The sequence below is a fragment of the Zosterops lateralis genome, assembly GCF_965231275.1.
Source record: "Zosterops lateralis genome assembly, chromosome: 23".
NCBI classification, from domain to species: domain Eukaryota; kingdom Metazoa; phylum Chordata; class Aves; order Passeriformes; family Zosteropidae; genus Zosterops; species Zosterops lateralis.
The window spans coordinates 701,994-715,162 of NC_139783.1; the positions used below are offsets into that span (position 1 = coordinate 701,994).

Genomic DNA, 13,169 nt, shown 5'->3' on the forward strand with positions numbered 1-13,169 from the left:
AAAATCCAGAAAAATGTTGGGAAAATCCAAGAAAATTCAGGGAAAATCTGAAAAAAACCTGGAAAATCCAAGAAAATTCAGGGAAAATCAGAAAAAAACTGGGAAAATCCAGGAAACTGTTGGGAAAATCAGGGAAAATCCAGAAAAAATCTGGGAAAAATTGGGAAAATCCAGAAAAATGTAGGAAAATCCAAGAAAATTCAGGGAAAATCTGGGAAAAACTGGGAAAATCCAGAAAAATGTTGGGAAAATCCAAGAAAATTCAGGGAAAATCTGAAAAAAACCTGGAAAATCCAAGAAAATTCAGGAAAAATCAGAAAAAAACTGGGAAAATCCAGGAAACTGTTGGGAAAATCAGGGAAAATCCAGAAAAAGGGCCCCCCCAGAGGTGATTTTTACCCCCAAAACCCCCCAAAATTGCAGGAAAATTCCCGAATTTCCCCCTCCCCGCCGGCCCCGAGGGAAGTTGGGGATTTTTCCCACTTTGTGATCCCAAAGCTCGGCAGGAATTCCGTTAGAAAAAGGGGAAAATCCCAAATTCTTACTGACTTTGGCAGCTCCGGAATCTTTACCCGCGGCTGCCTCGGCCCTGGGGGGAAAAAATGGGAGAAAAAGTCAGGAAAAATTGGGGGAAAATCAGGAAAAATTGGGGAAAAAATGGGGGAAATTGTGGGGAAATTGGGGGGAAATTGCAGGAAAAATTGGGGGAAAATTGGAAGAAATTGGAGGAAAATTTGGGGAAAATTGGGAAAAAAATGGAGGGAAAATTTGGGGGGAATTGGAGGGGGAAATTTGGGGAAATTGTAGGGAAAATGGGGGGAAAATTGTAGGGAAATTGGGGGAAAAATTGGGAAAATTGGAGGGGAAAATTGGGGGGAAAATTCGAGGAAAATTGGGGAAAATTGAGGGGAAAATTGGGGGAAAATTTAGGGGAAAGGGGGGGAAATTGGAGGGAAAAGTGGGGGAAAAATTGGAAGAAATTGGGGGAAAATCGGAAGAAATTGGGGGAAAATTTGGGAAAATTGGGGGGAAATTGGGGGGAAATTGGGGGGAAAAATTGGGAGAAAATTGGGGGAAAAATTAGGGAAAATTGAGGGAAAGTGGGGGGGGAAGTTGGGAAAACTGAGGGAAAATTGGGGGGAAAAATTGAGGGAAAATAAGGGGAAATTTGGGAAAATGGGGATTTTGAGGGATCCCAGAGGGATTTTGGGGTGGACTTTTTAGGCATTTGGAAGGGATTTTGGTGTGGATTCTTTTAAGGATTTTTTGGGTGGATTTTGGGGTGGATTTTGGGGTGGATTTTGGGGTGTCTTTTAGAGATTTTTTGGGTGGATTTTGGGGTGGATTTTGGGGTGGCTTTTAGGGATTTTGGGGTGGATTTTTTTAGGGATTTCAGAGTGGATTTTTTTAGGGATTTGGAAGGGATTTTGGGGTGGATTTTGGTGCAGATTTTAGGGACTTTGGGGTGGATTTTGGGATTCCAAGACAGATTTTTGTAACGATTTCAGGTTTTTTCCCCAAACTTTTGTTCCCCACTCACTTTTTCAGCTTCTCTCCGAGGGGGGGCTCCAGGTTGGGCCTGGGAGGGACTTTGGGGTGGATTTTAGGGTGGATTTTTTAGGGATTTTGGGGTGGATTTGGGGGTGGATTTTAGGGATTTTCTTGCGGATTTTAGGGTGGATTTTTAGAGATTTTTGGGGTGGATTTTAGGGTGGATTTGGGGAATATCAGAGTGACTTTGGTGTGGATTTCAGGGATTTTGGGGTGGATTTTTTAGGGATTTTGGGGTGGATTTTTTTAGGGATTTTGGGGTGGATTTTTTAGGGAATTTAGAAGGGATTTTGGGATGGATTTTGGAGTGGATTTTGGGGCGGATTTTAGGGTGGATTTTGGGGTATCTTTTAGGGTGGATTCTTAGGGATTTGGAAGGGATTTTGGGGAGGATTTTTTAGGGATTCGGAAGAGATTTTGAGGTGCATTTTAGGATGGATTTTGGGATCCCAGAGGAATTTTGGGGTGGATTTTTTTAGGGATTTTGGGGCGGATTTTGGGGTGTCTTTTAGGGATTTTTTGGGTGGATTTTGGGGTGGGTTTTAGGGATTTTGGTGCAGATTTTAGGGACTTTGGGGTGGATTTTGGGATTCCAAGACAGATTTTTGTAACGATTTCAGTTTTTTTCCCCAAACTTTTGTTCCCCACTCACTTTTTCAGCTTCTCTCCGAGGGGGGGCTCCGGGTTGGGCCTGGGGGGGTTCTGGGCCGGGCTGGGGGAGCGGGAGGGGCTGGGGGAGCGCCAGGGGCTGCGCGACTCGCGCGACTCGCGGGACTCGCGGCTGCTGCGGCTGCGGCTGCGGCTGCGGCTGCTCCAGCGGCGCCAACCGCGACCCGAACGGCCCGAGCGGCTCCTGGAGGGGGGAATGGGAGAGATGGGGTTAAACTGGTCTGAAATGGGAGCAAAGGGGGACCAAACTGGTCTGAAATGGGAGTAAAGGGGGCCCAAACTGGTCTGAAATGGGACCAAAGTGGTCTGAAATGGAACCAAAGGGGTCCCAAACTGGTGTGAAATGGGAGCAAAGGGGTTAAACTGGTCTGAAATGGGAGCAAAGGGGTTAAACTGGTCTGAAATGGGAGCAAAGTGGTATGAACTGGTGTGAACTGACCCCAGACTGGTCTGAACCGATCCCAAAGTGGCCCAAACTGATCCCAAACTGGCCTGAACGGGTATAAACTGGTGTGAACTGGGCCCAAAGTGGTCTAAACTGACCCTAAACTGATCCCAAACTGGCCCAGACTGATCCCAAAATGACTTGAACTGGTCCCAAACTGTCCCAAACTGTCCCAAACTGATCCCAAGCTGGTGTTAACTGATCCCAAACCAGTTTGAATTGATGCCAAACTGGTCTGAACTGGGCCCAAACTGGCCTGAATTGGTCCAAACTGGCCCAAACTGAACCCAAACTGGTCTGACACTGGCCCGAACTGGTCCCAAACCTGCCTGAACCGATCCTAAACCGTCCCAAACCGTCCCAAACCGATCCCAAACTGGTCTGAATTGGTGTGAACTGGTCCCAAAGTGGCCTGAACCGGTATAAACTGGTGTGAACTGGGCCCAAAGTGGTCTGAATTGGTCCCAAAGTGGTGTGAACTGATCCCAAACCAGTTTGAATTGATGTCAAACTGGTGTGAACTGGGCCCAAACTGGTCTGAACTGGGACCAAAGTGGTCTGAACTGGTGTGAACCGACCCCAAACTGATCCAAACTGGTCCCAAACCAGTGTGATCTAACCTGAACTGGTCCCAAACCAGTGTGAACTGGGCCCAAAGTGGTCTGAACTGGTACAAAGCAGTGTGAACTGATCCCAAACTGGTGCGAACTGATCCCAAACTGGTGTGAACCAACCCCAAACCTGTCTGAACTGGTGTGAACCAATCCCTGTGAACTGGTCCCAAACCTGTCTGAACTGATCCCAAACTGTCCCAAACCATCCCAAACCATCCCAAACTGTCCCAAACTGGTGTGAACTGATCCCAAAGCTGTCTGAACTGACTCCAAACTTGCCCAAACCTGTCTGAACTGATCCCAAACTGGTGTGAACTGATCCCAAAATGTCCCAAACTGGTCTGAACTGGTGTGAACTGATCCCAAACTGGTGTAAACTGATCCCAAAATGTCCTGAACTGGCATGAACCGATCCCAAACCGATCTCAAACTGTCCCAAACTTGTCTGAACCATCCCAAACCATCCCAAACCATCCCAAACTGTTGTGAACTGATCCAAACTCATCCGAAACTGGTATAAACTGGTGTGAACTCATCCCAAATCCTCCCAAACCATCCCAAACCCCCCCAAACCATCCCAAACCACCCCAAACCATCCCAAACCATCCCAAACCACCCCAAACCGGTGTGAACTGATCCAAACTCATCCCAAACTGGTATAAACTGGTGTGAACTCGTCCCAAACCATCCCAAACTGGTCTGAACCATCCCAAACCGATCCCAAACCGGTCCCAAATGTGTCTGAACCGATCCCAGACTGTCCCAAACCAGTCCCAAACCGGTCCCAAACTGTCCCAAACCATCCCAAACTGTTGTGAACTGATCCCAAACCATCCCAAACCATCCCAAACCACCCCAAACCACCCCAAACCACCCCAAACTACCCCAAACTGATCCCAAACTGGTGTGAACTGTTCCCAAACTGGTACAAACCACTATGAACCAATCCCAAACCCTTCCAAACCATCCCAAACCCTCCCAAACCACCCCAAACCTGTTTGAACTGATCCCAAACCCTCCCAAACCACCCCAAACCCCCCCAAACCCCCCAAATCCCCGGGCCCCGACCTGGAGCGGCGGCGGCGGCGCGGGCCGCGCTCGGGGGAACGGGAACGGCGCCGGCTGTCCCGGGATCCGCCCCGGGAACGGGAATGGCCCCGGGAATAACGGCGGGAACGGGAACGGGAGCGGGAACAGCGCGAACGGGAACGGGAGCGACGGCGGCCCCGGAAAACCCCCCGGGAACGGCGGAAGGAGCGGGAATGGCGCGAGCTGGAGCTGCACCACGACGACGAGGAGGAGGCCGAGGAGGAGGAGGAGGAGGACGAGGAGGAGGAGGAAGAGCGGCGCCTGTGAGAGAGAAAAATGGGTGAGAAATTAGGGGGGAAAAAGGGGAGAAAAATTGGGGGGGAATGGGGAAAAAAGGAGGAGAAATTGGGGAGAAAATTGGAAAAAATGGGGGGAAAAATGGAGGGGAAATGGGGGGAGAAATTGGGAAAAATGGGGAAAAAATGGAAAAAAATTGGGGGGAAAAGGGGAGGAAATTGGGGAAAATGGGGGAAAAAGTAGGGGGAAAAATGGAGAAAAAATGGGGGGAGAAATTGAGAAAAATGGGGGAAAAAATGGAAAAAAATTGGGGAGAAATTGGGAAAAAATTGGGGGGAGAAATGGGGGAAAAGGGGGAGAGAAATTGGAAAAATGGGGAAAAATGGAAAAAAATTGGGAGGAAATTGGGGGGAAAAAATTAGAGGGAAATTTGGAGGGAAAAGGGCAGGAATGGTGGGAGCTGGAGCTGCACCACGAGGAGGAGGAGGAGACTGAGGAGGAGGAGGAGGAAGAGCGGCGCCTGTGAGAGAGAAAAATGGGTGAGAAATTAGGGGGGAAAAGGGAAAAAATTGGGGGAAAAATGGGGGGAAAATGGGGGAAAATTGGGGAAAAAACGGGGAATAAAATGGAGAAAAATTGGGAAAAATTGGGGGAAAAATGGGGGGAAAATGAGGAGAAAGTGGGGGGAAAATGGGGAAAAAAGGGGGGAAGAATGGGAAAAATGGAGGAAAATTGGAGAAAAAAGGGAGGAAAAATGGGGGGAGAAATAGGGAAAAATTGGGAAAAATGGGGAAAAAATTGGGAAAAAAATTGGAGGGATAAGGGGGAAGATATGGGAGAAAAAAGGGGGAAAAAGGGGAAAAATGGGGGGAAAAAGGGGGAAAATGGGGGAAAAATGGGGGAAAAAGAGGAGGAAAATGACGGAGAAATAGAGGATAAAATGGGGAAAACTGGGGGGAAAATGGGGGAAAATTGAGGGGAAAATGGGGGGAAATTGGAGGAAAAATGGGGAAAAAATGGGGGAAATTGGGAAAAATGGGAGAAATTTGGGTGAAAAATTGGGGGAAAATGGGGAAGATTGGGGAAAATTGGAGGGAAAACTGAAGGAAATTGGGGGGAAAACTAGGGAGAAAACTGGGGGAGACTGGGCAAAAATTGGGGGGGAAATGGGAGAAAATTTGGGGAAAAATGGGGGAAAATTTGGGGGAAAATTGGGAGGAAATCGGGGGAGAAATGGGGAAAAAATAGGGGAAAATTGGAGGAAAAAATGGGGGAAAAATGGGTGAAATCGGAGAAAAAATGGGGAAAATTGGGGGATAAATTGGGGAAAAATAGGAGAAAAATGGGGGGAAAAGAGGGAAAAAATGGGGAAAATTGGGGGAGAATTCGTGGGAAAAAATGGAGGAAAATTGGGGGATAAATTGGGGAAAAATTGAGAAAAAATAGGGGAAAGATGGGGAAATTGGGGAAAACATGCATGAAAATTGGGGGAAAATTGGGGAAAATGGGGGAGAAATAGGGAAAAATTAGGGAAAAATTAGGGAAAAATGGAGGAAAAATGGGGGAAATTGGGGGAGAAATGGGGGAAAATTGGGGGAAAATGAGGAAAGAAATGGGGAAAAATTGGGGAAATTGGGGGAAGAAATGGGGAAAAAATAGGGGAAAATTGGAGGAAATTGGGGGAAAATGGGAAAAAATGGGGTGAAAAATGGGAGGAAAAATGGGAGGAAAAATAGGGGAAAAATCGGGAAAAATTGGGAAAAAATGGGGATAAATTAGGAGAAATTGGGGAAAAATTCATGGGAAAAAATGGAGGGAATTAGGGTGAATGTAGGAGGAAATTGGGGGGAAAAGACGAGGAATTGGGGGATAAAATGGGGGAAAATGGGGGAGAAATAGGGAAAAAATAGGGAAAAAACAGGGAAAAAATTAGGGAAAAATGGGTAAAAATTGGGTAAAAACGAGGGGAAAACTGGGAAATAAAACCAAATCAAATAAATTATGATAAAAATTGGGAATAAAATCAGCAGTGACCGTGAGCAGGAGCGGAGGGCGGGCCCCGACCCCCCGGGCTGCGGCGGCCGCTCGCGGCTCCTGTCGGGGCCCCCCCCGGGCTCCTCGTCGCTGCCCCCAAAGCTGGTGATGAAGGTGATCTTCTCCTCCTGCCCCGGGGACGGAGAGCGGGAACGGGAACGGGAACCGGAGCTCGACTCCGAGGGGGAGCTGGGAAAAGTAAGAGAGTTTGGGGGGTTATTAGGATTTTTTTTGGATTTTTTTGGGATTTTTTGGGGATTTTTTTGGATTTTTTTGGGGTTTTTTTTTTTTTATTTTTTTATTTTTAGGGGATTTTTTTGGGGAATTTTTGTAGCATTTTTGGGGATTTTTTAAAAATTTTTTTTGGAATTTTTTTGGATTTTTTGGGGATCTTTTAAGACTTTTTGAGGATTTTTTGGAGGATTTTTGTAGAATTTTTGGGGATTTTTTTGGGATTTTTTTCTGGAATTTTAGGGTTTTTTTTTTTTTTTTACTTTTTGGGGATTTTTTAGGATTTTTTGGGGATTTTTTAGGAATTTTCGGGAATTTTTTTGTAGATTTTTTGGGAATTTTTTTGGATTTTTGGGGGATTTTTTGGGATTTTTGGGGGATTTTTTGGAGGATTTTTGTAGCATGTTTGGGGATTTTTTGTAGATTTTTTGTAGAATTTTTGGGGATTTTTTTGGGAATTTTTAGGGGTTTTTTGTTATTTTTTGGGGGATTTTTTGGGGGTTTTTTGGGGGGTTGGTTGCTGCCCCCAAAGCTGGTGATGAAGGTGATTTTCTCCTCCTGCCCCGGGGACGGGGAGCGGGAATTTTTTAGAATTTTTAGTGAATTTTTAGGGGATTTTTTGGGATTTTTTTCTGGAATTTTGGGAAATTTTTTTTTATTATTTTTTGGGGGATTTTTTAGGATTTTTTGGGGATTTTTTAGGATTTTTTTGGGGATTTTTTTGGAATTTTTTTGGATTTTTTTGGGTAGTTTTTGGGGGATTTTTTAAAATTTTTTAGGGGAAATTTTTTGGGGATTTATTGGGAATTTTAGGGGAATTTTGGGATTTTTTTTTGTTTGGTTTTTTTTTTTAATTTTTGGGGGAATTTTTGAGGATTTTTTTGGGATTTTTTTTGGATTTTTTGGATTTTTTGTAGAATTTTTGGGGATTTTTTTTTTTGGATTTTTGGGGGGTTTTTTTGGGATTTTTTTGGGATTTTTTTGAATTTTTTTTTTTTAATTTTTTGGGCTTTTTGGGGATTTTTTGTAGATTTTTTTTGGGATTTTTTTGGTAGATATTTTGGGGATTTTTTTAGGAATTTTTGGGGATTTTTTTTGGATTTTTTGTAGATTTTTTGGGGTTTTTTTTTTTTTGGTAGAATTTTTTGGGATTTTTTAGGATTTTATGAGGATTTTTTTGGATTTTTTTGGAATTTTCTTTTTATTTTTTTCAAATTTTTGGGGGATTTTTTAGGATTTTTTTGGGAATTTTTTGGGATTTTTTTCTGATTTTTTTGGATTTTTTGGGGATTTTTTTGGGGATTTTTTTGGAATTTTTTTTGGATTTTTTTGGGGGATTTTTTGGGATGTTTTAGGATTTTTTTGGGAATTTTTGTAGAATTTTTTTGGATTTTTTTAGAAATTTTTTTGGATTTTTTTCGGATTTTTTGGGGATTTTTTGGAGATTTTTTTTGGGATTTTTTTTGGGGGGGGATTTTTTGTAGATTTTTTTGTAGAATTTTTGGGAATTTTTTGGGGAATTTTTGAGGATTTTTTGGAATTTTTTTGGGATTTTTTGGGGATTTTTTAGGATTTTTGGGGGGACTTTTTGAAGGATTTTTGTGAATTTTTGGGGATTTTTTGGGGAATTTTTCCGGGATTTTTTGGGGGGAATTTTTGGAGATTTTTTTGTGAATTTTTGATGATTTTTGGGGGATTTTTGGAGGATTTTTTTTGGAATTTTCTGGGAATTTTTGGGGGGCATTTCTTAGGAATTTTCTGGGAATTTTGGGGGGATTTTTTGGGAATTTTTGGGGAACTTTTTGGAGATTTTTTGGGGGATTTTGGGGGATTTCTGGGAATTGTTACCGTTTGTAGGGGTCGTAGGTGGGGCTGTCCCGACGAGCGTAACTGAGAGAAAAACAGGATTTTGGGTTAAAATTGGGGGATTTGGGGGGAAAATTGGGATTTGGGGGGAAAATTGGGGAATTTGGAGGGAAAACTGGGTTTTGGGATGGAAAATTGGAATTTGGGGATGGAAAATTGGGGTTTGGGGATGGAAATGTTGGGATTTGGGGGGAAAATTGGGATTTGGGGACGGAAAATTGGGATTTTAGGGTCAGAATTGGGGGGTTTGGGGGAAAAATTGGGATTTTGGGGATGGAAAATTGGGGTTTGGGGGGGAAATTGGGATTTTGGGGTCAGAATTGGGGTTTTGGGGTCAGAATTGGGGTTTGGGGGGAAAATTGGGAATTTGGGGTGAGAATTGGTGGGATTTGGGAGGAGAATTGGAGTTTGGGGAGGGAAAATTGAGATTTTAGGGGGGAAAATTGGGATTTGGGGATGGGAAATTGGGGATTGGGAACGGAAAATTGGGATTTGGGGGGAGAAATGGGATATTGGGTTAAAATTGGGGATTTGGGGTGAAAATTGTGGGGTTTGGGGATGGAAAAATTGGAATTTTGGGGTCAGAACTGGGGGGTTTGGGGGGAAAAATTGGGGAGTTTGGGAGGAAAAATTGGGATTTTGGGCATGGAAAATTGGGGTTTGAGAATGGAAATGTTGGGATTTGGGGGGGAAATGGGATTTTGGGGGGAAAATTGGGATTTTGGGGGGAAAATTGGGGTTTGGGGACAGAAAATTGGGATTTTGGGGTCAGAATTGGGGGGTTTGGGGGGAAAATTGTGGGTTTGGGGGGAAAAATTGGGATTTGGGGATGAAAATCTTGGGATTTGTGATAAAAATGTTGGGATTTGGGATAAAAATCTTGGGATTTGGGGATAAACATGTTGGAATTTGGGATAAAAGTGTTGGGATTTTGGATAAAAACACTGGGATTTGGATGAAAATGTTGAGATTTTGGATAAAAATGTTGGAATTTGGATGAAAATCTTGGAATTGGTGATAAAAATGATGAAATTTGGGATAAAAATGTTGGGATTTAGGATAAAAATTTGGGATTTTGGATAAAAATTTTGGGATTTGGGATAAAAATGTTGAAATTTGTGATAAAAATGTTGGAATTTGAAATGAAAACATTGGAATTTGGATAAAAATTCTGGGATTTGGGATAAAAACGTTGGGATTTTTTGGGATTGTGGATAAAAATTCGGGATTTTGGATAAAAACATTGGGATTTTTTGGGATTGTGGATAAAAATTTCGGGATTTTGGATAAAAACATTGGGATTTTTTGGGATTTTGGATAAAAATTTCGGGATTTTGGATAAAAACATTGGGATTTTTTGGGATTGGGGGTGAAAATCTTGGAATTTTGGATAAAACTTTTGGGATTTGGATAAAACTTTCGGGATTTGGGATAAAAATCTTGGGATTTTGGATGAAAATGTTGGGATTTTTTTGGGATTTGGGATAAAAATCTTGGGATTGGTGATAAAAATGATGAAATTTGGGATAAAAAACATTGGATTTGGATGAAAATTTTGGGATCTGGATGAAAATTTTGGGATTTTGGATAAAAACGTTGGGATTTTTTGGGATTTGGGATAAAAATCTTGGGATTTGGGATAAAAATTTTGGGATTTGGATAAAAATTGTGGGATTTGGGATAAAAATTTGGGAATTTGGGATAAAAACATTGAAATTTGGATAAAAATTCTGGGATTTGTGATAAAAACGTTGGGATTTTTGAGGATTTTGGATAAAAATCTTGAGATTTTGGATGAAAATGTTGGGATTTTTGGGGATTTGGGATAAAAATCTTGAGATTTTGGATAAAAACATTGGGATTTTTTTGGGATTTTGGATAAAAATCTTGGGATTTGGGATAAAAACATTGGGATTTTTTGGGGATTTTGGATAAAAATTTGGCATTTTGGATGAAAATGTTGGAATTTTTTGGGATTTTGGATAAAAATTCTGGGATTTTGGATAAAAACATTGGGATTTTTTGGGGATTTTGGATAAAAATGTTGGAATTTGGATAAAAACGTTGGGATTTTTTGGGATTTTGTATAAAAACATTGGGATTTTTTTGGGATTTGGGATAAAAATCTTGGGAATTCTCACCTGGGGGGGCTGATTTTCCTCCCTTTGAGTCGCTTCTCCCGGAATTCTCGGCGCTGCCGACGGGACCGACGCCCCTGGGGGACAATTTTGGGTTAAAAAATTCAATTTTTTTTGGATTTTTTTGGGTTTTTTTCCAGGAAAATTTGAATTTTTTCATGTTTTTTTTCCCTCACCGAGTACATGGCCTTCTCCTCCTCCAGGGCTTTGGCGTTTTTTATGGCTTCGGCTTCTTCTTTGTCCTTCCTCAGCATCCTTTGGGGGCAGGAAAATCACATTTTTTATGGCAAAAATTTAAAAAAATGGGAAATTTAAAAAAAAATGGGGTTTTTTTTAAGGGAGGAATTTTAAAAAATGGGATTTTTAACGGAGAAATTTAAAAAAAACCCCAGATTTTTAAGGGAGAAATTCAGAAAAATGGGATTTTTTAAGGGAGAAATTTAATAAAAATGGGAAATTTTTAAAAAATGGGGGTTTTTTAAGGGAGAATTTTTTTAAAAAAAAAGGGTTTTTAAGGGAGAAATTTTTTTAAAAAAGGGGGTTTTTAAGGGAGAAATTTTAAAAAAAAAAAGGGATTTTTTAAGGGAGAAATTTAATAAAAATGGGATTTTTAAGGGAAGATTTTGGAGGAGGAAAATGGGATTTTTTAAGGGAGAAATTAAAAAAAATGGGGTTTTTAAGGCAAGATTTTGGAGGAAAATGGGATTTTTAAGGCAGAAATTTAAAAAAATGGGGTTTTTAAGGGAGAAATTTAAAAAAAGGGATTTTTAAGGGAGAATTTTGGAGGAAAATGGGATTTTTAAGGGAGAAATTTAATAAAAAATGGGATTTTTAAGGGAGAAATTAAAAAAAATGGGATTTTTGGGAGGATTTTGGAGGTTTTGGGCAGATTTTGAACCTTTTTTTGGGGAGGATTTTGGCCATTTTTGGGCAGATTTTGGACCATTTTTGGAAGGATTTTGGACCTTTTTTTTGGGGAGAATTTTAGATATTTTTGGGCAGATTTTGGCCATTTTTGGGCAGATTTTGAAGGTTTTTGGGCAGATTTTGGCCTTTTTTTGGAGGATTTTGGTCCTTTTTGGGCAGATTTTGGCCATTTTTGGGCAGATTTTTGAGTTTTTTTGAGGTTTTTTGAGGGTTTTGGGTGGATTTTGGAGGTTTTTGGGCAGATTTTGATCCTTTTGGGAGGATTTTGGAGGTTTTCAGTGGGATTTTGGCCGTTTTTGGGCAGATTCCGGCCATTTTTTGATTATTTTTGATGTTTTTTGGAGGATTTTGGCCATTTTTGGGCAGATTTTTGAATTTTTTTGAGGTTTTTGGGCGGATTTTGGCCATTTTTGGGCGTATTTTTTACGTTTTCAGTGGGATTTTGGCCATTTTTGGGCAGATTTTTGAGTTTTTTTGAGGTTTTTTGATGTTTTTTGGGGGATTTTGGATTTTTTTGGGGTATTTTGGGTCTGTACCTGACGAAATCCCCCTCGGCCATCCCGTAGGTCGTGGCCTGTTTGTTGAGATCGGCCACTTGCTCCTGGTTCAGCTCGTCCACGTCCACCTCAACGTCTGGAATTCAATAAAAACAGGGAAAAAATCCTGGAATTCTGCCCTGGGGTGAAAAATGGGGGTTTGGGGGAAAATTGGGGGGTTTTGGGGGGGAAAAATTGGGGTTTTGGGGGGAAAAAGTGGGGTTTTGGGGATGGAAAATTGGGGTTTTTGGGGGAAAATTGGGGTTTTGGGGATGGAAAATTGGGGGTTTAGGGGGGAAATTTGGGTTTGAGGGGGGAAAATTGGGGGTTTGGGGGGAAAATTTGGGATTTGGGGGGAAAAAATGGGATTTAGGAAGGGAAAATTTGGGTTTGTGGGGGGAAAATTGGGGTTTGGGGATGGAAAATTTGGGTTTGGGGATGGGAAATTGGGGTTTGGGGGGGAAAATTGGGGTTTTGGGGGGAAAAATGGGGTTTTGGGGATGGAAATGTTGGGATTTGGGGTGAGAATTGAGATTTAGGAATGGAAAATTGGGGTTTGGGGGGAAAAATTGGGGTTTTAGGGGGAAAATTGGGGTTTGGGGGTGGAAATGTTGGGATTTGGGGGGAAAAATGAGATTTAGGAAGGGAAAATTGGGGTTTTGGGGGGAAAAAATGGGATTTAGGAAGGGAAAATTGGGGTTTTGGGGATGGAAATGTTGGGATTTGGGGGGGAAAATGAGATTTAGGAAGGGAAAATTGGGGTTTGGGGGGGAAAATTGGGGTTTTGGGGGGAAAAATTGGGGTTTGGGGGGGAAAAATGGGGTTTGGAAAG

General features: G+C 42.0%; 1 protein-coding gene across 4 annotated transcripts in view; it reads right to left on the minus strand.

Moving 5' to 3' along the window:
• The window catches only part of CLASRP (CLK4 associating serine/arginine rich protein), a 33,524-nt gene that overhangs the window by 8,618 nt on the left and 11,737 nt on the right, over nucleotides 1-13,169 (minus strand). For 2 of the 4 annotated variants that reach the window (XR_014591652.1, XM_083877239.1), the window contains exons 9-16: nucleotides 12,338-12,434; nucleotides 11,051-11,129; nucleotides 10,878-10,951; nucleotides 8,719-8,760; nucleotides 6,640-6,828; nucleotides 4,348-4,629; nucleotides 2,204-2,404; nucleotides 546-589 (exon numbers count right to left, since the gene is read on the minus strand). Coding sequence is in view for 3 of the 4 variants with exons in the window: in XM_083877239.1 (XP_083733365.1) it covers nucleotides 546-589; nucleotides 2,204-2,404; nucleotides 4,348-4,629; nucleotides 6,640-6,828; nucleotides 8,719-8,760; nucleotides 10,878-10,951; nucleotides 11,051-11,129; nucleotides 12,338-12,434 (1,008 nt within the window). In the remaining variant the exon portion in view is untranslated. The remainder of the gene's footprint in view (nucleotides 1-545; nucleotides 590-2,203; nucleotides 2,405-4,347; nucleotides 4,630-6,639; nucleotides 6,829-8,718; nucleotides 8,761-10,877; nucleotides 10,952-11,050; nucleotides 11,130-12,337; nucleotides 12,435-13,169) is intronic. The other 2 variants (XM_083877238.1, XM_083877237.1) reach the window with 1 other exon arrangement.